At 40.8% G+C, this 25,044-nt stretch overlaps 1 protein-coding gene across 13 annotated transcripts in view; it reads right to left on the bottom strand.

Moving 5' to 3' along the window:
- Nucleotides 1-25,044, bottom strand: part of ADGRL3 (adhesion G protein-coupled receptor L3) — a 513,478-nt gene that overhangs the window by 315,369 nt on the left and 173,065 nt on the right. For all 13 annotated transcript variants that reach the window (XM_071555824.1, XM_071555826.1, XM_071555815.1 and 10 more), the window contains one exon: nucleotides 15,586-15,827. In XM_071555824.1, the coding sequence (XP_071411925.1) occupies nucleotides 15,586-15,640 (55 nt within the window). In that variant the 5' untranslated portion in view covers nucleotides 15,641-15,827. The remainder of the gene's footprint in view (nucleotides 1-15,585; nucleotides 15,828-25,044) is intronic.

Genomic DNA, 25,044 nt, shown 5'->3' with positions numbered 1-25,044 from the left:
TTTGGAAAAAGGTGTCAAATTAAGGAAAGTGGTGTCAAGTCCAGAAACTTAGTGAAAATGAAGCCCTATCTGTAATAGCACCCTATAGGGTATTAGATCAACAGCATTTTTACATAATTCTAATGGTGTCACAGCATTTGCCTCACAGACCCCCTAACTCTAAGAAAAGAGTTTCACAGCATCCTTGTTCCTTTCAGGCACAAATGCTGTTGACAGATTATAAGCTTATATACTATTATATTATGATATGTTTATATACTGTATAGCACAACTCAAGCTGTAATGGCCATGTGAGGCACATGGCTGTACAAAGTCTCTCGACAGAACCTGCCTGGTTCCATCAGCAGCCCACATTTCCCGTAATGCTGGCTTTTGACATTGAAGGCCAGAGAGGACTGACTCCTACAGTTCTCCTCAACCTTGCTAATACAGTGAAAAGAACGATGTTGGGCCAGCAGATACCATCCACACAAGGAAGCAGCAGGTAGTGACAAACCAACTGCATACCAGAAGGCAGAATTTTTTGCTTGTTTTGTCTTGTTCTCCAAGGGCATTGAAGCCAATATGAGCTTCCAGATCAGATCTGCTGTACAATGTGCCCCTAACCACTTTTAGTCTGTTGTCCATTTGGAACCCTGTCTAGCAATAATACACAATAATACATAAATAAAGCATAAATAATATAACTTCTCCAAGTCTAGCAGTGGAGATAGCCTATACTAACTTCTACAATGAAGAAAAGAATCGAAAGTAAAAATCAGTCTAGTATTTTCTTTGCCCATGAAACAAGCTTTCCTTCAGGAATGATAAAGTTTAACTAGTAACTCACCCAGTGACCACAGAAATCTCCATTTTTATTTTTCTAGTACAGGGACTGACAAATTTTATGACTTATCAGATCTTTCTGCATTGGACACAGATATGAGAGGCAAAGAGTTTTCCTGATGTTGATATATGATGTGCACTTAAGTTGCAGGACAAGAGTTAAGATGTTTGCTTAGGTTCCTTTCTTCCTGCTAAAGGGATAGATTGCAAGTGCCATGCCAACAATCCTAGCCATCACATAATCTCCCAGTCAAGAAATAAATTATTTACTACAGTTCCCTATTTGAAAATGAGTCAATTAGTTAACAGGCCATCAATTAATACTCAGCAAGGAACAATATGAAGCGAGAAACTGTTCTGAACAGCATAGATCTTGAAACAAAGAGTGCTTTTAAACTGGATACCTCTGTATTCAAGCCAGCATCTTGCTTCACTGAACATCTATTTTAATACATAAGTGGCCACATTTGCTAGCAAGACATCCTGTTGACACCTATTCAATCCTGCCCTGCTTTGGCATGACAGTCTATTTTGTTCCGCAAGGTTCAAGTGAGTACTCAGATACATTCAAAGGATTATATGCAACGTATTTGAGGGCAGGAGGCAAAAGCTTTGTTTCCCAGAAAAAAAATCTGAAGGGCAGAATCCCCTCCAGGATGTCGCAAACAAAGTTACCCTGGAGACAGTCTCTGAGGAACAGTGACAATCCTCCACAGACAAGATGAGCTGTTGGGTTGGTATTTTAAGTGGGGCGCATGGGTGTTGAATTCTCTGCTCCTTGTTTGGGAAGCAGGAAGGGAATGAAGGTGAGGGAGGAAAAAATAATGTTGGTATGTTATTTAAGGATCTTTACAATGAGAAAAGTCCGTCACTCCCTCTCCTACACAATAGCATCATTTTAATGTCAGGAAGTACGTAGTTTTCACAGTTTGTTCCCTTTCTTTGAATGATTTTCTCTTAAACTGTGATTTGAGCTCTATAATCTAATAAAAGCAGAACTTGATCAACCACTATGCTCGAAAACTGAGGAACGCGCACTGTCTGTATGCATGGCCTCCATTTTGCACAGCTTAACTTGCCAGGCCAAGTCTGGCACATCCTCTCACAGCCTGCTGAGGGAAGGTGGGCCATTCTAGAAAAGCATTTCAGACAAGGAGCCCAACCAGGGGGAGAACACTGCACACACAAAGCCATGGGACCTGCAACTCACCTGAGGCATTACAGCGAACTCTAAGTCAAAACAGATCATACTTCTTTATGTTGTCAAAGCCAGGTATTCAGCTTTATAAACAAACAGTGACCCAGGCTTCCCCGTGAAAAATGCCTTTCATTACTATTACTTTTCAGCTCTAATTATCTCATTCCCTATAGGTTTGACTAGTATTTCTATCACTGTCCAGGTAGTATATCTGGCTACCATCCATCTTATATGTGCACATAATGCTGTAGAGGTGCAAGCATTATTACTATATAACCACCAATGAATACATTTATAAAAACTAAGGAACACTTGACAGTTACTGCTTCCATAGGAAATTCAGATTGCCATATCCCAGTGTAAACTAATATAAAAATAAAAAAGTCAGACACTTCAGAGAAGCATACTAAAATGGTCTTGGCACCTAAACGGGTTGCGAGTCTAACTCTCACAGAGGATTGTAACGCACAGATCCCCTTGACTTCTAAGTTTATCCTTTTTAACTCAATGCATTTTCATGAATGCTGGACAGCCTGATCTCATCCCCTGGTATCAACTTTTCTGTGCCCCAAGCTTCTCACCATAATAGCGTTTCAGAGTGATACTGGATACACCCACCCTCCTCCAAAGTTATTCTTGATTGCATTTTGCCAACTGGCCAACAAGGGATAATGAAATTCAACATGTAAGCATTCCCCTAAGAGCTGGAGAATTTCACATCTGTCATATATTTACTATCCAAGAAGAAAGGCACTGTATTTGTGCAAGTGCCAGAGCTCTGAGAAACAGGGTTGTCACCAGATGTTCCACAGCTGAGAGTCTGCATAGCCTCAAGAAGTGAAGCTAATCAGCACAGGCCTAAAGTAATTAAGTTACTATGCTTTGCATGAACTGCTGGCTGGTTAGAGGAGAAAGACCACAATTCAACACTCTAGTGAGAGAAAGGCAGAAAAAGCTCAGATACTACATCGGTGAATGGAGAACTGCCAGCATTACCAGGGCAAAGAGTGCACAGGACAAAATGGGACTCCACATCAAGCCAGACATCACAATAGAGCAGTACCACCTTCTGGGGCCTGCTAGGAAGGTTTTCGGCACCAGTGCCACAAATCACGGAACATAGCAAATAGTCTAAACCATTTGGGTTTCTACTAAACAGCATTCCTGACCCCATTTTTAATTAAGTTCCCCAAGGACACTGAACAGATACTACAGACTCATCCATTTTGTGCCTCATGTCCTTCATCTTATTGTCTTCCACCTCCTTAATCTAAGGCTCCTGTAAATTCAGGTATGTGATCTGAAACAAGGATTGTAGCTGTCAGGATGGAAGGACATGCCTGCAGTGCCTCATGACAACTCCTCTGTGTTTGGAGTGGTAGAAGCGGTAAAGACCCACCAAAACAACTTCTTACAAATAAGAGCTCATCAGCTCCCAAAATATGTCCAGGGCTGTTTTGTCATACACAAGGTAAGCAATTACATTGGTTTTATTTTTTTTTTTATAATTGTCTAGTACTGACTTCTACGCACTTTTATGCTCAAGGCTCAGAAACTCTAAGGTGTCTGCTGATGATACAAATTCATTATGTAGTTGGCAGCTGGCCAAAGGGCCAATTTTTTTTTTCTCCAATCAAATTAAGGAAAACAACAAAACATTACTAGATTTTTCTAGTCCTCAGAATTCCTCCAGAGTAATATTTAATAGTAAGATTTTCAATTGCATGTGCCTATAAGATTACAAATTGCAATGACAGGTTCAATTTCAAGTCACAACAAAGACATGAAGGCACATAAAATGTTCCTTGCATTATTCCAAGTTTAGATAGACGATCTCTATGCAGGTTTATTTATATACACACAGTATGAAGATTATATTTAAAGCACATACACACACTCACATATATAAATACACACACGAAAATAAAATCAAGTGACCTGGATTTTCCTACAACTATTACAAGTAGGCATTCTTCCTAAAAAACATACTACACATTACACACACAGAGAATTGAGCAGTAATGCTGGGAAGCTACTGTTTGAGGTGATACATAGGACTTGGCCATGAATCTGTCTTTCAGACTAGAGCTGTGCATCCACTGGAGGAATAAAGGAGATACCTGTCGCAGGAATGCCTGTCAGCCCCAGTGCTGAATGCCCCACTCCAGCAGATATGTTGGAGGAAGAGAGATGATGTTTTTCAAGAAATGCACAGCAAGGAACACTTAGCAGTTCCCACCAGCCTCTGGCTTTGGGAAGGACCACCCTGGCTTTCCCTGCCTGCAGAGACACTGCCACATGGGTTTGTTCATCTGTACCTTGACCTGGAACAGCGCTCAGCTCCCAGTTCCACTCCAATCTGACACAGCTAGCACAGCCAAACTGCCTTGCTTATAAACCAACATGTACATTTCCCCCTCCACCCCACTGCAGAGAGGAGTGCTACACAAGACTGCCATACCAAAGCCAGCTTCCTTTTTGTCATGTGCTCTCTTGATACTAAATCAGCCGCTAATACAGCCTTCAGCATCTTGGTAATAGAAAAAAAACACTGAATTAAAAATTGGAGACAGATCTTCAGCAACAAGACCTGCAGGGGAGGGTGGGGGGTGGGGACGTGTGTGTGGAATTAAATCAAACTCTCATTTAAATCGTCAGCATTGATGGGCTTTAATTATTCCCAGCAGGTCTTGAAGGGTATCAGTAGTCTCCCAAGAGAATGCAGACCAAGTGCAACATTGTAGTTCTTAGGACAGGGGAGCAGTCCACAACTTAGGGAACTCACTGCAAGCACTAACATTTGAGATTAGCCCAAGATCTATCTTTCCCATGTTAAATCCCAGCTTTGCCTCCCTGGGCTGAGCAAACCAGATTTATATTGCATTTACATGGAATCACCAACTTGCCATGGATTTGGATCAGACTCCAAAACCTCAGCATTAAAATGGGCTCCCCATTCTGGAGATTTAAGAAAGGTGACAAATTAGGCTGAGCTTCTAAAATCCATCAGGCACCTCAGTTTCTACAGGTATAGGAAGGAGTGACAACAATCAAATTACCCATTTCTAATTCTTACCTCTTCACCTTCCCACTCTAACACAGACTGTCTTGAGAAGGATGTTTAGTGTCCATGAATCTTACATGAAAAAAACTCACACCCTAGGAGGTGTAGCAAGACACCCAACACTATCAGGCACTGCAGAGAGAAGCCCAACACAGCAAGGTGCTAGGCAATATATAAAAGTAGATGTTGCTTTAATTACAATTCCTGAAGTTTATGAGATGCATTCAATACTGCACTGTAACTAAAAACTAAAACCAGCCCAAGCCTACACTCTCTGCAATGGACAGATTGCAGCATCTGTGTGGTGTTGGCTAAAAACTCACTGCACATCCCACAGCTTGGAGCAGAATCATGACAGAACAAGGATGGTCCTGCCAGGCACTGGGAGGAATATTCAGGGGAGCCTGCCCAGCACAAAATCATTTCATCAAATCAGGGAAACTCAAAGGAAAATCTTTTGAACTCTCCGATGTGCTTTTAATTTCTTCCCTTAGCAGAGCATCTTCCCCAGATGAGCAGCTCACTGAGCAGCAGGAAATGCCTTCCAATTTCAAACAAAACCACATTACCAAACATATCCAATTCCAGAAATTACAATCAATAAAGGAAACAACTGAACAACAGTGAATATTTTGTGGGGTAATAATCATCATATGGCTCTAGGATTCATTTAACATGACTGTGGAGTTGATAAAACGGATGTTAGAGATTTCTTCCAGGGAATCAGCAGTTTCATTTGCAATAAAGAGTGTCTTCATGCAGTTTTTCCTGGGCAAAGGGTGCTCTTCCTAAGAGGAAAACAGCAGGCCTGCCCAGATCTTGTGGGAGCAGGTTCACAGCAACTGAGAAGGAGGTGCAAGAATGAACAGGGCCATAATTCATTCCCTCACTGTCACTCTCTTATCGTTTTAGCTTAAATGTATGAGAGAACTAGGACCAGAAAACCCTCAGAAGTAATTTTTTTTCCATTGAACTCCAACAGTTTAAGCTTAGCTAAAGTTATTATGAAAAGAAACAGAAATGACAACCCATTTGTGGGTTCACGTCAAGATAAGAGATGCTACAGCTGCATGGAAAGGACGGGTATATCAAGCTTTGCACTTACAAAACCTAGCCACTACTGGAAAGGATGGCTGTGCCCTAGCATTATGCAGCTACTTTGTCTGCGAAGCTGTCTTCGGGTCCTGCGCTTCTCCAAGTATTAGGGAATGATGCATGGCCACATCCACCCAACACCTTTATTCAATGTGCAAGAGTAGGATCTCTCCAACCTCTGGTAGCTTCCTGTTATCTTCACCACATAAAAGTGTTCTCTGGAAGTTTAGCATTAACAAAGTAAGTGGAATTAGCAATTAGCCAAATAAGTCTCCTTTTTCCCACTGAGGTAATTATGCAATAGGTGGAAACAAACACAGAATGAGTGTGCACTTATCTCCTGTATTCATCAGGATACGAAAGGGAAGCTACTCACTTCTGCTCCTCTTTATTGCATCAGCCTCATTCAACCAGTCACTTTGGAGTATCCTGCATGTCCAGGAAGACACAGGACCAAGTGTCATCTCACATGTAGATAGCTGTAGATGTGAAAATATTCCTGGTGCTTTATGGTATCTCTGGGTATTGGCTAAGGGATGATCGTATCTGCATTAGTCAGCTTTAATCCACTACATTTTTCAGTCCTGGCTGCTTGGGATTATTAACTCCAAAAGGATATGCAAAAACATTATTCTGATGTGTTTATATGGAAAAGTCAGGCAAGCTAATTAATTTAATATTTTTGTTAGGGGTTTTTTAGTTGTATTTACAGCTAATGCTAAACTATAGTAATTGCATCACAGACACTTACTGCTTATGTGGAAAATCGTCATGGTTTTTCATTAGGATGCTATAATATTTTTAAAACCACTGTATCCACCAGAGGTGAAACAGCCCTGGCCCTACCAATATCCTGGTGAGTTGCAAGTTGCTGAGAACATGAGTAAAACTTATTCAAAGTAAGCTCCTTGAAAGCACACACTTGAAATAGTTGGTCCTTATTTATTCTGGGCTTACCTATGACAAGGACTAGTCAGGAACAGCGCTATCTAACAGTACTTGCTAACCAGAGACTACTGCAGAAGAGACTAAATGAATCAGTGGGGATGAATTAACTCAACATACTCTTGAGTATCAAGAGAAAACCAGGCAATGTCCCCAGAGATTCTGTCGTCACAACGAACGGTGCCCAAGCACATGGCTGTTCTTCATTCATTTCTTTAAAAAACAATTCATTTGGAAGAGGGTTATACCTTAACTACATGACCTTTGACTTTTGTCTTCAACAAAAATACAGAAGCATATTAAAGGTCTGTTAAAAGACAGAGAGAAAGAATATTGGAAAATATTTTTAAGGCATTTGTGGCCCTCTTGTTTTTCCTCTCCAGTACCGCCCAAACTGTTTTCAGGTTGGCTTATTTTTCTACCAACATACAGAGGAGCAGGCACACCAGCTTAGTCCCTCTAATGCTCTTCCAAACTGCTGCCAACAAACTGTCTTGTCTACTTGTTCAGCTCGCACTAGGACCAAAACCAAATGCATTGACCATGACAGGAGCATTTGATGTGCATTTTTATAGCCTGAACTGGAAGAAGATTGGAAGGTTCAAGAGACTGGTTGCAAGCTAAGGTTTCCAGATCAATTCAAGACTAGCCCAGAAACAAAGAAACAGTCATCTGACTTAGCAACTGCTTGGCAGCTGATACAAAATGAGTAGTTAGAGTTAGGTCAGCTTTTTAGACAGCAGATGTCTGCACCACAACACCCCTTCATTATGAAGGGTTAATAACTACACAAGTACTATTTTTCAGAATTCAACAAAACTTCTCATTGCCCAAAGCTACTGATCCTTCTTTGTGACAAGATCAGAGTTGCACTTTTCAATTCTGTTTTATAGAGTAACTTTTCTTGAAGAAGTCCACTAATAAAAACATTTTTATAATCACAGTAAAATATAATGGGAATTAAATTATGGTACAATAATTCACACTAGACTGCACAGAGGCCATTTGGCCTTCATCTTTGTGCCTGAATGTGCTGGGCGGGAATTACTACACTATAATTCATATGCTGTCATGTCTTATGGCTTAACTAACACTTAAAATCAGAGTTGGTCACTAGAGATCAAGAATCAGTCATGTCAGGAAATGGTTACAAATGAAAGAGGTTGCAGGCCTGAAAGGTAACAACTTCCCCCTATTTCTGTGAGAAAAAGAACATTTTCTACTGCTACAGTTCAAAAAGAAACCCACATGTCCTGCCACTGGATGACATACTTGTTAAGAATTATCAAATGGTTAGGGTTGGAAGGGATCTAAAAGATCATCTAGTTCCAACCCCCCTGCCAAAGGCAGGGACACCTTCCACTAGACCAGACTGCTCAAAGCCTTGTCCAATCTGGCACTTTCAGCAATAGAGCATCCACAGCTTCTCTCAGCAACCTGTTCTGGGGCCTTATCACACTCACAGTGAAGAATTTCTTCCTAATATCCAACCTAAACCTACGCTCTTCCAGTTTAAAGCCATTATCGTTTGTCTTATCACTACATGCCTTTGTGCAAAGTCCCTCTGTAACTTCCTTATAAGCCTCTTCTAGGTACTAGAAAGCTGCTAGAAGGTCTCCCTGGAGTCTTCTCCACGGTAAGCAACTCCAGCTCTCTCAGCCTGCCCTCTGATTATGTCCATGGCTATCCTCTGGACTCATTCAAAGAGGTCCATGTCCTCTTTGTACTGGGGCCCCCACAGCTGGATGCAGCATGGGGTCTCACCAGAGCAGAGGGGTAGAATCACCACCCTCAACCTGCTGGCCATTCTGCTTTTGATGCAGACCAGAATACATTTTGCTTTCTGGGCTCCAAGTGCACATAGCTGGATCATGTCCAGCCTCTCATCCAACAACACCAACAGGGCTGCTCTCAATCCACTCTCCACACAGCCTGTCTTTGTGCTTGAAAGTGCCCTGACCCAGGTGCAGCAACTTGCATTTGGCTTTGTGAAACCTCACGATGTTCCCATGAGCCCTCTTCTCATGCTTGTTCAGGTCCCTTTGGATGGCATTCCACCCTTCAGTCATGTCAATGCATCACACAGCTTGGTGTCATTGACAAACTTGTTGAGGCTGCACTAGATTCCTTTGCCTATGCCACTAATGAAGACATTAAATAGCACTAGTTCTGATACAAACCCTTGAGGGTAAAAGATTTTGTTTCCTCCCCATAGCAGGAAGATGCTGTGAGCAGACACACTCGCCAAATACCAAAGGGAGAAAAAACAAAAAAAAAAACCATAAAATCCCTCTAAAATCCCCCACCTTATTTAGTGTGAAATTTAGACATGAAAGAAGTGGGTCTGCACGCAGAGCTCTGCACTGCCTAATGACTTAAGCAAGAATTAAATAGCATATAGAGTCTTAGCAAGGTTGAATTTCACCTTCTATCAGCTTATAGATTGGTCTGTCATCAGATGGGGAACTTAATACTCACAATTTTAGTATAGTGCTGCTAATGAAAGCACTATAGTATATACATAGAACAGCCACTCTCTTTTATCAGGAAAAGCCTTCCTTGATCACTTGTTCCACTACAGAAAAGGTGGCATGGCTGAAGGTAATACAAATTGCCAAGAATAGCAAACATTATAAATATTTCAAGGATGATTAATCTTTAAAACACTGAAGTTAGGCAGAAGCCTGGAAGTCAACTTGGCTATTTCACAACTAATAAAACATGTATCTTGTATTTCATTGTGACTATATAAAGAGTATTGTAGTAAAAGGCAATTATCCACCATTCACTAGCTAACATAACACTTGTACAAGTATAAAAGAAACATAGTATGTATTTTAAGCAGTGACAGTATTTCCACTGTATTAAAATAGTAGTGAGGCAAATGTTCAGCTCACATTAAACAGCACTCTGTCACCGAGGACCAGCTTGCTAGCATCGTATATTCCCCCAAGATAGATAATGCTGCTTGCTTTAACAGAATCATTGTCACCAGGCAACTACCAGTGCTGTTCAGCAATAAATATTTCCAATGTTCCCACAGAAACTGCTTTGGCATCTGGACCTGCTAATGCCTAGAGAGATCAGCTTGACCTTGGAGCGCCATCTTTTCACAAAGATGCAGCCCCTCACCATGGCTGTCTCCCAGAAGCATTGCAAAGATAGTGCAGAAGCTCAGAGGGTGAGAATAGGACAGCACATGAGGCTCTCTTCCTTACAGCTACAACGACTTGAAAGGACTTCAAATTTAATTTTCTTCTCTGCAAATGATAAATTAGTTCAGCCCCATCACAAACTAATTCTCATATGGAGGGACAAGATGGTATCTGTCCCGAAATGCAGGAAGGTCACTTAACAGCTATGCCACAAGTCTCCATAAATAAATTCTTGGAGGCAACCGATCTTTTTTGGAAGTTTAGAATTGGGCCAGCAGCATCTGTAGTCCTGCCAGTTTGGTGCTGTCAAGTATCAGTACTAGGCCTTAAGCTTCATAATACCACGCTCCAGGACTTCTCAGACTACAATTTATTTTAGCTTAAACTTAGCTCTGTCTCCAAAGTTATTTAAGAAACTCTTGCAGAACCTGCAACTTTCTGTGGGATCAGATCACATTTGCTTAGCCTGTTCAAGCTGCAATAGCAAAACTTGCCTAATGTCAGATTATCCTGGTTTGGGCTGGAACAGAGTTCATTTTTTTTCTTGGTAGTTGGTACAGTGCTGTGCTCTGTTTGGGATTCAGTATGAAAATAGAAAATCATATTCACGCACAAGGCTGAAAGGAAGTAAGCAAGTGCCTGCCTGGTGCTTACTCACCAGCTGGGCTTAAACCACTATACCCATTGTTTGTCCTGCAATTTCAGCCAGCTTTTGCTTACATTACTGCTTAACTTGTTCTGACTTCAGTTTTGCTTAGCCTTGGCCAAGTTTGTGCTTCTAACCCCAAAATCATATTGTATATCAAGAAGTTTAAGAAATCTAAGTAGTCACAGCAATTACTAACTCCACTAATTATCAGGGGCAAACAAATATGGGGTTAAAACATAAAAAATAACCCCAAGCAGCTGCAAGACCAGGAGAAATTAAGCCCCACAACTGACACCACACTTTGTCCAAGCAGGAACCAAGATGCTGAAAGCTCACTCTCATGACACAACTACAAGTCAAGAGCATGGCAGCAGAAGAAAAGGGTAGATTGCTATGCCTGTTGATTTTACTGAATTTGTAACAATCTCCAACAGAAACAGAACAATTTGAATTATTGCTTTAATTGGAGTAATATGTGGTTGTTCATTTTTGGATTAGACTATTAAAAGAAGTAATGACAAAAAAAAACCTTATTCTTCAGTGTTCACCATGAAATTATGCCCACAGTACAATCCTTTAAAAGTAATTTTCAAATAAATAACAATAAAACAATCTGAAAGGATGGTAAAGATTTTTGCATACAACAGGCCTTCAGCTCCTTTTGAGAAACTAAAATAAATAAGTTACTTGTTTGGTATCCTTCCTATCCCTATGCAGTGCTGAAGCTTTTTATTTCTATTATTATTTTTGTTCAGCAGTCTGAAAATCTTAAATCTCAACTCTCAGTCACACATAAGCATGACAGCAATGTGACAGAGCAGGTGTACATCTCTCCAGGCTTGCAAACTGAGCTGCTGCCTGCTATGCCCAGCCCATTTCAAGTGAACTTTGACAGTGTTCATCTGTGGGTAAAGAGAAATCTGCTTTGTTTGGGGTCAAGGAGAGGAAGGCTGAGGAAGATGAGAACAGCTGCTCATTCCAGAAAATGCCTCTGGAAAATCCACCTGCTACAGGAAAAGAGGATCAGTTTGCTCACATGGACATGGTGGTAAAAAGCCAAGGAGCACTTTCCTGGGGTCCAGACCCTACAAGAAGGCGGGGTACAAAAGTCCTGTATCTAGCAGAGCCCTTGCAACGGATGAAATGCCTTTGCTATTATTGTTGATGATTTTCTTTTATTCCCTGGTATTGTTGCTTTCTATCTTGGGTAATTCTCTAATTGTGTATAACAGGCTTGGTTTTATGCAACAAATGGATTTACAGGCTTTGCTGGAGCTTAAAAGAGTGAACAGCTTTTGGGGGGCTTCCACACTGCTCCAAGGTTCTGTCATATATGCAAGTTGCAAGCTATTTTTCATTCAAGTCAAGGGCAACAGTAAAGAAAGCATCCACTACTCCAATCTGCTATCATCTCAAGTATTTCACATGGTTCAAAATTTTTGTGAGCTATGATTCAAAGCCGTCTGAGCAAAACACTAGACAGTACTGTGCCTGGGCATTTAGGATACAGCAGATTAACATCATCACTGAGGAACTGCGAGGACTCATGACTTTTTCCCCTTTTATGATTTCTACAGCTTATCAACAAGATGACATTGTAGGAGGGCAGTATTCTGGAAAATTAATTTTCATCTTGCAGCTCACTGAAGTATACACCCTTTTACTCCACACCTGTCATCATAGCCCAAAACATACAATATACTGCAAGAAATGAGACAGCTAAAGCAAAAAAAAAAAAAAAAACAAACAAAAAAAACCACAAACAAGCCCCCTCAAAAAAAAAAGAAACCACCAAAACAACACCATCACCTCTCCAATTTATGAGATCACCGGCCTAAGAAATCTGTCTATAATGCAGCTACCACTACAGATGAAGATGTTGTGTCACAAAACTCAAAACCAGCATGAGATGCAGCAAAGTCAGTCTGAAAAAGCAGTTTGTATCAACTTCAGTAGTCATTACAGGACAGGAATCCTTCCAGATCATGAAACAGGAACTCAAACACTTGAGTCCTGTTAAATGTAAATTATGAATGCTTTCTGCATGCAGTCAAAAGGGATTACTAGAAGGGAAATAAAAAAAAAAAGAAAAAAAAGAAAAAAAGGCAGGGCTTTACAACCACTGCCTGCTGCAACATCCACAGAAAACACCCTCTACGTTTAGTCTGTAGGAGAACATAAAGGGTAGAAATATTTCCAGGCATCAAGTTTCTGCATCTCTGGCATTTGCTTGTCCTTAGCACAATACAGCTCTGAGGATACTTGTGACATTTTCATTTACTGCAACTATCAGGCAGAACTTTCTAGCTACAGTGGCATTGAGAATTTAAAACAGAACTGCTAGAGGCATATTTAAATTGTTAATTGCTTTAACTGTTAATATTGTTTAATTATAAAGATTTACAAAACATTTACCATTTAACTTTCCTGGAGAGGAATGAAGAGCACCTTTCCTAATAGCTCTTTTATTTCCCCCCAATTGGCCTACTCAGTTTAAATATTCATTCTAATTTTCAAGTCAGTAAGGACTTTTGCTTGAGGAATGACAGTAGAGATAACCTTTCTGCCCAAAGGTGTTATATAAGCTGACAGGTTGTGCTTTATAGATATGTTCTGCCAATTGCATGTATTTCATTTTTATTCACCTTCTCTGCTGTAAAGTATTGCTCTAATGTCTTACCACATACACAAAAGATCAGTTTTTAAAGCACAAAAAGCCTGATGAATATTTTAGAAGTGGGGTCCCATGGCTTACATACAGAGAGTCATGTTATTTACAAACATGCTTCCACTGACCTGTAATTAAAATGAGACCCTTGGTGGAGTTCACTTTCTATTTAGGCATCCTGAAAATCAGGCAGCCAAATTTTCTAAAGCTCTGCTCTGAGCATTTAGGAGTCATCATTGCTAATAGGAGCTCCTGAACCCTTCAGCACTTGTGAAACCTGGCAGCTTACTTCTGGGGCTTACATTTGGGTTTCTCATATCAAAAGAACCCAACCCCAGGCCTCAAAGTCTTACTTCAAAGAATTACATGTGCTAGATTTCATTTAACAGTTTTCTGGCTAATAAAATGACCAAATTTTTCTGCTAGAGCTCTGTATTAGGTTTACATAGCCAAGTTTGGGCAGGGGCAGATGTTACGGGGGTGGCTTCTGTGTGAAGTTACTTGAAGCTTCCCCTGTGACCGAGAGAACCAATGCAAGAATGCCAGCTGGCTCCAGGATGGACCTGCTGCTGGCCAAGCCCGAGTCCATTAGTGACTGTGGCAGCACCCCTGGGATAACGTATTTAAAACGGGGAAAAAGTTGCTGCCATGTGAGAGAAACAGCTCTGCAGACACTAAGGTTACTGAAAGAGGGGGAGGAGGTACTCCAGGCACCAGAGCAGAGATTCAGATTCCCCTGGGGCCCATGGTGACACAATGGTGAAGAAGGCTGTCCTGCTGCAGCTCACGCGGGTCCACAGTGGATCACAGATCCACCCACAGCCTGTGAAAGAGTCTGTGACCCCTTGGAAAGCCCATGCTGGGCCACCCTGTGGCCCTGTAGAGAGAGGAACCCACTCTGGAGAAGGTTCAATCACATGAGCCACAGGAGGAACCCCATGCTGGAACCTTCCCTCCAAGGAAGAAGGAGCAGTAGAAAAAAAAAAAAGGTGTGATCAACTGAACGCAACTCCTATTTCCCTGTCCCTCTGCACTGCTGACAGAGAGGAGGTAGAGACAACTGAGACTAAGCTCAGTTCAGGAAGACAGGAGACCTGGTTGTGTTTAAGATCTGCCATTATTTCTCATTAACCTACTCTGATTTGATTGGTATTAAATCAGATCTTCCCCAAGTTGAGTCTGTTTTACTTTTGACAGTAATTGCTGAGGGATCTCTCCCTGTCCCTATCCCAGCCACTAAGCCTTTCATTGTATTTTCGTCCCCTGTCCACTTGAGGAGCAGAGCGATAGAGAAGCTTTAGTGGGCAATTGGCATCCAGCCAGGGTCAGCCCAGCACATCCCTGCAGCAGAGCAGCTGTGCCTGAAGCACTTCCCGCAGTTCTCAGCTGCAGCCTGGCTGTTCAGTGTGGTGCTAAACCTAAGGGCTCCACACTGCTGGGTGGGTTATGCAGCACGCAAGGCTAAGGCAACTATCCTGGTTGTGGTTATACTTGATGCAGACTCCAGAGGTTATGGGAGCCTTAGTCTTTCAGCAAAGAACAAAAATATCCACTGCAATTCATGAAATCACAGTCTAGCATGATGGTGAGTAAAAGCCCCCTCTGGAGCTGCAGCTAAAGCAGGACATGCAGCCCCTTAACTGAGCAGTATTCACGGAAAGGAAATTTACTTCCATGCAGAAGCCAGGAGACACAATCCAGTGACACACAGCCAACAGAACAGGCTTAGGCATGGAGGAACAAAGTCTGCCTTAATGTAGCAACTAAACTCAGTAACAGAAACCTTTATGTGTCACCAGAGTTCTTTGTTTCAGTACTTAACTAGTCATAAGGTAGCCTGGAATTCAAAGATCTGAAGTGGAAGCAGGGACGGAAATCAATATCCTGGAAAAAACCCACACCATTAGGAAAAGACAAACAAAATCCTTGCTATTTTCTCTTCTACCTTCCCTTCCCATAGGCAAATTTACACCGTCTCTCACTCACCATGGGCTATCGGTGTTAAGAATATTGTGAAGAACAGCAGCTGTGATGACCACATGACTGTGAAGGAGGGCTTGAAAGTATCCCAGCAAACAAGGGTTCAAACAAAAAGGTGAGCGTCCTCCTGTACTTGCTTCCAACACTTGAACTGTTGGCCTTCAATTCACATCCGAAAAGGGGAAAATAACAATCAAAAATAATAATAATTAAAAAAAATCCCACAGCCAGTATCCAGAGTTTCAGACCTACAAATGAGAAAGGAAAAAAATGCAGTTAGTCAAACAATAAGATAGATGCTTTCAATCAAGTCTTGCTGCATTTCTTTGCTGCCAGCAGCTGTAAAGGCAAATGCGTCTTCCCCGTCCCTGGCCCTTCAGATACATGCACATTCCTACATAAAATAGGAATTAAAACTTATCCCTGTTGCAGAGAGACAGTTTATGCATAACCAATCCTCTGCTTCCTCTCTCAAAACAGGACACAAGACAGCAGTTTTGAACAACAATTGCCCACAGGTTCAGACAGTCCACAGGCTTGAAAGCTGACTAGAAAAAACAATTCCATACACACTGCATCTTAGTGTAAGTACATGACACCTCAAACATAGGTTGAAGGCAAGTAAAGAATAATTGCAAGCTTCTGAAAGAGCACAAAGTCACCAAAATGCCAACAAGACAGGGTGCTGGTCACTCAGTCAAGGCCATTGCTGTGAGCATATATGGGAAGCACAGTGCTTTAGGAGCAAATCCAACTCAGTTGCAACAGAGCTGTAGTCCCTGGTCTGCCTCCCCCTTTCCCTGAAACAGAAATCTTTTTACAAAATATGTAACAAAATCACACCAACTCAGCTGGTCCCAGTGAAGGGAATAAGTCACCCTAACAATAATCCTGCTTTCTCTCTAGCCTGCCTCACAGTATGTAATGCAGGTAGACATGCTAGCCAAGAATCACCTATGCAAACATCTGCTATATGTCCTAAATGATGTGGGCAAAAGCTGAGCCCAGCACTTCCCCAGGGACCTGGGCATTGCACTCTTCTGCTAAGACCTTTCACTCCTTTTTGCATTTCTCCCAGCCCTCTGCTGTAGAGGCTGATGACAAGATGTCAGGCAGTGAGATCTGGAGTATAGCCTGGGAATATTTTCACTGACAATAAGGTTCATTTTGTAGGAGGAGTCCTGTATGGCTTTTATTCACTGAATCTGGACCAGGCTTTATACCCAAGTAGAGCCTAAAGTCACCATTACTCTATAACTAACTACTTTCTAGTCACTGCTAGTGACTCACTTCTAGTCGAGCTCTGCAGTTATTTATTGTGAAATTAAAATAATGGTGTCATCCATCCCACGTGCTTACAGGAAAGCATAGGGAAATCTGAATCCATGCTTGAATAAAAACATTCACTCATTTAACTGGGGAACGTATTCCAGCTTTCCATCATTTTAATCTCTCAAGAAGGGTCTAGATGGCCACAGTGACTCAAACTTGGCAGGAAAAAAACAACTATACAGAGTTAAACTATAGCATCAGTTTAAGACTTAGCTCCCCACTGACTTTGAAATGATGAGGAAATACAACAAATTGAAAAGTACTTTACATGTCTGTTTTGAACCCCTTAGACTCTGCAGTCTTCACAGTACCAGTCTAATTAAAAATCTCTGTCTCAAAAAAATCTCTCATCAACAGAAGTTATTCTTCACTGAGCAAAGAAGCTGTTTTTGCCAACTTTTGTTCTTACCCAAAACCCAGTCTGAGCCAAAAACAGTATCAAAAAAAAACTGCGCTGCATGCCATTGTGATGGGGGTATATTTCTGGAAGTTTGGCATGACAAAGTGGCCTTTGTTTTACTTCCTATCTTTACTGATCAACTAAATCAAACCCTACATTGTTCAGAACCAAAGTCTATAAAGAAGCTGTTTTGGATTTTTTCTTAATAAATATATCTTTCAGTGCCAAGATTTTATTCTCCCACTCTACTCTCCTCCCCAGTCTGTCCTTGCAATTTGTTCATTTAAATGCAGCGTTTAGTTTCCATAGTTTTTCTCATCTCTGTAACTGGGATGACTAAAAAGCCTAAGGTCAATCTGCAGTCAAGTGGCTTCTTTACAGATATCCTTGAAATTAAAACTTTGCTCAAGCTGGACTAATCAAAATGGTCACTGATAATATTTAAAGTATGTTTTTCAAATGGGGACAAGTCTCATGAATATTTTAAACTGTACATTTTAAGCAGTGACCAAGTTTTCCATTTATATTTTAGGAGGCCACCAGTACACAAGCTACAGCACTGCCCCTTATTTATGCATACTTTTTCTACAGTATCCTCTGAAAAGTTTTAAAATTGTGCTACAAAATTTGAAAAGGCATACAGAGATGAGTGAAAGCTATCCAAGCTCAGGTACATGTCACTAAAGCAAAAGCTCAGTCAGGCAGTGAAAGAGTAAAGGTTTGTTTTCCGATTTATATTTGTTTAAGCCAAATCAGTTCTGAATAATCTAACTCTGTTAGAAAGAGATAACATTATGGTGCAGTAAAAGGGGTTTGGCTATAAACTCAGGAAGTCACAAATTAATTAGGCTCCCTATCCCAAAGAACAGATAATAGTCAAGAAAATATTTACACAGTGGCCTTTAAAATTGTTTTTATCTGTCTCTATATTCCTACATAAAAGGATTCACGTATTTTTTTTATCCTCTCACAGGCTGAGGCTGAATGAACAAAAGAATTCACCTGTCCTCTGCAAAGTCCAAACACTAATCTTTGTGAACTAATGTCTTGGAACCACCAGATCCACAAATAAACATTTTATGCTACTGGAAAGTACATTATCGAGTCACAAAGCTCCTGTGCAAAAGAGACAAAAGGACTTGCTCAGCATTATGCACCATTTACTCCAGCTGTAAATCTAGCCCAGTATTCTCTGTCTGCCCTACTGTACTTCCTGCCAGAGGAGAGCACGCCGGAGACATGGCCTGCCAGGTGGTGTGAGCACACCCTGGCTGGCACAACCTTGCCCTTAAGCCTGCTTCTACAAAGACTTCAACCCTCTGGCTTAAGCTCATGCACATATATTAACAAATACACAATGTGTCTGGAGACATGCCAACTGTGCTTAACAACACAAGGCACTGCTATATTAACCAAATGCATTGTAATGCTATGAAATTCTGGGTGGGTTTGTATTTCATGTAATCAAATAATCACAGAGTGTTTGTGAACCAGATATCTGCAGGGGAACAGCTAGATAGGAAATGAGCAGAACAACCCTTTTTCTTAATGGCCACTCCCTCAACCCCTCTCAAGCAGCGTTATAAGATGCAGAGAGAGGCCTGCAAAACAAAATTCACTTCAGTTTTGATTACCTGCAGGTAAAGTATAGACAAAGAGAGAAACTAGAGCACGTATCTGTGAACTGTTCAGTGCAGAGTGTTAAATTTATTGATGCAAGAAACGTATACACTATCACAGGGAAAAATTTAAGGGCTACACTTGACCTAAGGGGTTTGGACTTTAACCACAAAGATGATGCAGGCTGCACTGATTTAAAAGAAAGTTCTTCTGCTCACTGACCTTTATGGCCATAAGGCTGCCCCTGACACCTTCACAGTCTCATCTCTTGCATCACCCAAACCAGAATTACACGCTGGCAGTTGCCAAAAATCCAGTTCCAGGTGTTACTGACAGAACAAGAGAAAGCCAAAGGAAACTAAGGCCTCATGGTGAAGAGATGAGCAGTGAAGTTTTCATCAAGGCATTGTTCATAAAAGAGCATTATAGATACACTGAAACCCAACATCTACCAAAGTCTGTTCTTCAGCATTTGATGACAAGCAGCACATGGAGCATTTTCTGAGCTCATCTGTTGACAGTCTACCGGAAGGGTAAAAAAGAAAAGCAAACCAGTTCATGTGGTGAGTGAGCAGATAGGCTGAACTCAAAGTAGAATTCAGAGCAGCACAAGCCAAGCCTATCAGAAATTCATTTAACTACTGCCTCCTTCCCAACAGGAGCATTTGCACCTGTACAAACCTGGAGACTACCCTCTCACATGGCAAAAGCTGCCTGCCTTCCTCAGGTATCCAGCATTCTCTAGGCAGCTGGGGCACAGAAGGGGCAAGAAGTGGTTTACAAGGGGGGTCATTAGCAAAAGCCAGAGAGAAATGCCCTGTTTTGCTTATTAAGTTTTACTTGCAGCAGTTTTCTTACCATCCCCAAAAATACTGAATCAGTGATGCAAGAACTACTTTATATTTCTCAATGCAAAAGATTCCCGCACTTATCTCTCCTTTGGCAGAAGTCACTTGCTAACTAGAAAATAAGTGTGATGTTTCAAGAAAAATATCGATTAAATTCCCTATTTGCAAGGGGGAAAGTTTGGAAGTAATTAAACATCTTGAAGCTGACAGGTCAAGCTGGAACCATGGATATAAATCCCCCATTCTCAGCATCTGCTATTTGAGACAATTTATTATAGGCATTTTCAGACTTTCACTAAGAGAGGAAAAGAAAACCCCAGCAAAAACCCCTGTAACTTGCAATCTCTGCAAAATTAAAGTATCTGCAATTTAATGTTAAAAAATTTCTTTAAGCAAGACAATGAGCTGTATTTCCACTCTAATTATGAATGGCTCAATAAAAGAATTGCTGCAATATGTTCAGCCATGAGCTGTTCGCAAAACATTATATTTTTGTTATTTTTTTCACCTTTACTAAAAAAAAAAAAAAAAGAAAAGATTTGTTCCTCCAAACTCTTTCCACCTTTACCCTGTCAGGTACTCAGGGTGCGGCTCCCTGGTCACTTGGCAGTGGCAGCAACACAACTTGCTATATAAAAGGTCACACAGACATTACTGACCCTCTAACACACAGGGAGCAAGGCAGAAGCAGGCTGCACTCCTGGCATTTCAATGGATCCACAGGTACTTCCGCTCATAGCCACTCACTGAAGTTACTACTACAGGGACATGGTCATTTATGGACAGATTTTTTCATGAGGATTTTTAAGAAGTCAAGAACACGTTTCTGAGAAACAAACTAAATTGTTTCTAAACTTTCATCTGTGTCTGCATTTAGCCCAGGAGAATGTTCATCCTATACTACAAATACTTACATAGTCAGAGTTCCTACCAAGTTCAGAAAAATAAGCTTTTGGTTCTCAAAATATCAAGCAGCCACAGCTTTTGGCTCTTCATTTCAGGTTTTAAGTTTGATAGATGTGAGGAGGCACTGTGAGAGGCCCAGTGAGCGAGACGGGACTCACCGACTTGTGACACAACCTGCTCACATCTATATCCTCTTTCTGTACTGCAGACCCAGCTCCAGCTTCTCTCAGGTCTCTGTTGGGGCTATGAACTCAGAAGGAAACTCCTCAACACTCCCAGCCTATATGTGCAAAATGACGTGGTATTTCTAAGTCCCTACTTCCAAGAAAAGTTTAAAATGAGCACTTTCACCTCTATTGCACCTAATTGTCATTCCTGTATCTTAACATTCATGTCATCGATATTGTTTAAAAACCTAAGATCACTGCCCTTGACTCCTCCTTTATAGCTGACACCGCACTCTGAAAAGTAAGTTTTAACACCTTAAAAGCAAGCAACAAAGACAACAAACTCTAATGTGTTTACCCTAATTCTCCAGTATCACTGCAGTGCTACTTATGCCTCCCCGAGGGGAGTGGCCAAGGCAGAAAGGAATCACTACCAGCTCAAACCAAGCCTAATCAACCACCTGTTCGGGCTGTAATTCAAAGTGACAAAGAGCTCTTAGAAGTTCTGTAGGATTCGCTGCAAAATAACTCAAGTGTTAACTGAGTTAATTCATTTCAGATTAATCAAGCCTTTGATAAGAGTACACCCGAATACAGACCAGTCAAATATAGCAGCTTCCCCCCCCCCCCCCCCCCCCAGTGTAGGTGAAATGGAGGCTTTTGTGTTGTTCTAAAGGTCAAAAGGGGAACTTAAGCTATCGGCTGCTTGTTGGTTTTCCCCACTCAATCCAGAATCAAGGTAATTTCAGCAGAAAATGATAACCAAACTAACAGTGAAGCTATTCACATCTCTTGTGACTTCACATGGGAGGACAGGGGGAAAGAACAGGGAAAAATTAAGTCTTGGAAATACAGTCCAGAAGCTTAGAAAGATTGTAATGAAATGTACATCTGAGTATCACAGCTACTGAACATCCCAGACTTTCTGTAAGTGCCTGCTGGTTATCCTTGGCAATATACTTCATTCCAGATTTAGGAGGAAAGTACACCATTCACAAGGTCCCTGCATGTGTGCAAATATATGATAACACATGCAAAATTTTAAAAGGTGCAGAGTATCATACAAGGATGTGGTAAAATATGCTAATGTTTGGATTGCATTACCACCCCAGATAAATGAGCTTTCTGAAAACTGATTACAAAAAACTTGGTATTTTCCCTGGTTAAGCACCACCTGCTAAAGCAGCTCACAACTGGCAAGAAGCAAGTCAGTCTCTCGAACACTCCAAACCCATCACACCGGAAAAACCCTGCAAGTCTTGGGAAGATCTATGCAACTCTTCACACAAGCTGCACAGCACTATAAATTTCTGACCACCTGAAACAACCCTGTTTCATCATCGTATACAGCAATTATCACAATAATGTTGTGCAAATTTTTTGGGAGGTGTTAAGATCCTTCTCAAAAATTTATTATCCCAACATAATATATCATCTTTCTCAAATGTTTTAGTTTGCAGCACATCTTTATAGAGGGGAAAATAATGCATAGGCAAGCTCTCTTCACAATATTGACAACAGTTATGATTTCATTTCAAAACTCAGTATGTGGCAGCTCCTTGCAATAATGAAAATTTCAGCTTTCTTTTCAAGTAAATTTCTCCTTACAGAAAGAAGCTGAAAAATAGGACCCAAATACAACTCAGAGGCTCAGTAAACCAGTGGTAAATAAACATAACTCAACATATTTACTTGATTTGAAATTCCTATGACTTTTAATCAAATCTCAGATTTTTATTTTTTTTCTGTGAATGATTCAGTGTGTTGAGAGTCTGGGTTTGACAATACTCTTGTAATGCTTATTTGCATTCCACAGAGCCTTTGGCAATTCTGTGACAAATAAAACATGTGGTGTGTGCACTGAAAATGCAGACAAACATCACCAGGGTCATCACAATTATAAGTTCCCTTTGCTTCCCTTTCCCTTAAGCTGTGCTTACATTTTGAGGTGTCACTTCTCCCACACATACCAGCCCTATTTATTCAAGTGTCTTACCATGGCTGTAATTGGGACAGCACAGATCCTACACTCAGTCTTGCTTTAACCTGACAAAGTGACAGCCTCCAAGGAGAAAATTAGCCAAAGGAAGTGACAGAAAATTCCATGAGAGTTCAAATAGGGGAAGTAAAGTGTCATATTGGGACCAGAGGAAGAATACTCCTAAATACCTCTGGATGCAGCCTTTAAAATAGTTTTCAATATTCATTTACTCCTCCTATCTCTCCCTTCCTGTTCCATCTCCTTCCTATCACCTCTAATTTTCTTCCTGGAAGGAAAGGACATATTTTAACTTACATTTTGCCCCAAACTGACCAGCAGCTGCACATATAAAGGAAGAGACGAGTTTAGTGCCATTTGCCACCACCAGATTGGGTTTTGAGGATGGGATTTCTTCCCGGGGAGTGAGTGTAGGGGAATGCAAGCAGAGACCATTCCTCCTTTGCCTGCTGCTCATCAGGAGGCAGCCCAAAGCCCATATGAGTGGGCATCCTGTGCATTAGCCAGGAACAGGAAGATGGTACACCGGCTTTCAAAGCTGTTTGTACTCCAAAAGTGGCATATATCAGGGAAGTTTTTTACTTGCAAAGATGATAGTGGACCACTTTTTGTGGGCCCTGCAATTCAGAAGAGGGAGAAAGGGTTGCCTTGTGTCCAGCTTGTGGCACACTCCTTCATAGCCCAGTTGGTCCCACAGTTCCTTGGCTATGAAAGTTATTAGAAGAGTTAAAGACAAAGTTACAGAGAACTTAGCATTGTTGAGCTGAAGTAGAAAGCCTGCCCTCTTTGATGGCTTGTTTCATGGAACCTGACAGACAGCAATGCACGAACCAAATTACCAGGATTTGTTGTAGGAAGCAGTACTTTTGACAATGCTGGACTTCTTCAGCCTTTGACTTACTCCAGCTCCAGTCAATACTCACCAATATAACCATATGCAGTAAGAAAAACAGGAAAACAGTAACACTCAACTGAGGAATTACAGTGAAAACATCAGCAAAGCTGTAATCTATTTCCTACGTGTAAAATTTGATTCCAGTGCATTTTTATTCTGTTCTTGATGATTACTATTCCCTTCTCAAATGGATGGTAAAAGATTTCACTTGTTTTGCACTAAGAAACTGTAACTTCCTTCACTTTTTGTGCTGATTAGAAAATTAACAGGGAGTATAAGCAAGGATAATTGCTTTTGACATTTAAAATGTACTGCTTAAAGTAACAAGAGACCACCTACACACACAACTCTATACACACAAGCACACTATCAAACTTCAAGAAAATCACTGGCAAATGAGATTAACAGCAAAAGCCAGGTGAGTAACATCTTTTAAAAGAAAGTTACCTAGGAAAAAGATAAATTTAATAGTCTTTCAGATCTGTTATGATGTAATAAATGTCAATTAATGTTTAGGAGCAAATTGGCTTTTAATGATCATGGTTATTTTTAGCTGGTGGGTGACATGTAGTTTAAATATAAACCAGATTTATGTTTTACACTCCAGGATGACTTTCTCAGACAACTCTCCTTGACTTAACCTCTTCACACCCCACAAGACATTTAATATAATTCCATTTGTAATAGACTGTGAGCCAATAGGATTGTGTTTGCTACTACTTATGTTTTCAATGAGAAATAAAATCAATGAGGTTTATGCTGAAGATAAGTGTAAGTGATTAGCTAAGTGTAAGTGGCTTGGAAAATATTAGGAGCGTTATATTATTCAACCAAATTATGCAAATCAAGAAAGCCTCTAGATTGAAGTAAAATGTATGAAACACTCCTGACCTTGCTGTGTTGGAAATAATCTTCAATGAAATTTGTTCTTTTGGGAGTTTCTCAAAATTAATAGGTGAGAAACTTTGTCTCATTTTTCAACACAAGCAGTCAACCTTAAGCATTTATACCTACAAGTTTAAAAAAAAAATCTTCCTAGACCTAGAGACAAAGAGTAGCCCAGTGGGTTGCTAGGAGAAAAACAAACAGCACTTGAGATAGTACAAAGAGAGCAGGCAAGTGAGGCAAAGCCATGCATACACTGACTGGGAAAGTAAGACTAACACAGAAGCAGCATTCTGCGTCATAAGAAAAAAGTAGGAGATATGCATAGGGAAGAATAAAGGTTGCATCTAAATTTCTACATGTGGTATTCTCCAGTGAGCTACATACACAGAAACAACAGAAAAAGCAATAGA

The sequence above is a fragment of the Pithys albifrons genome, chromosome 5 (assembly GCF_047495875.1).
Source record: "Pithys albifrons albifrons isolate INPA30051 chromosome 5, PitAlb_v1, whole genome shotgun sequence".
NCBI classification, from domain to species: domain Eukaryota; kingdom Metazoa; phylum Chordata; class Aves; order Passeriformes; family Thamnophilidae; genus Pithys; species Pithys albifrons.
This window is presented reverse-complemented; position numbering and strand designations above follow the sequence as displayed.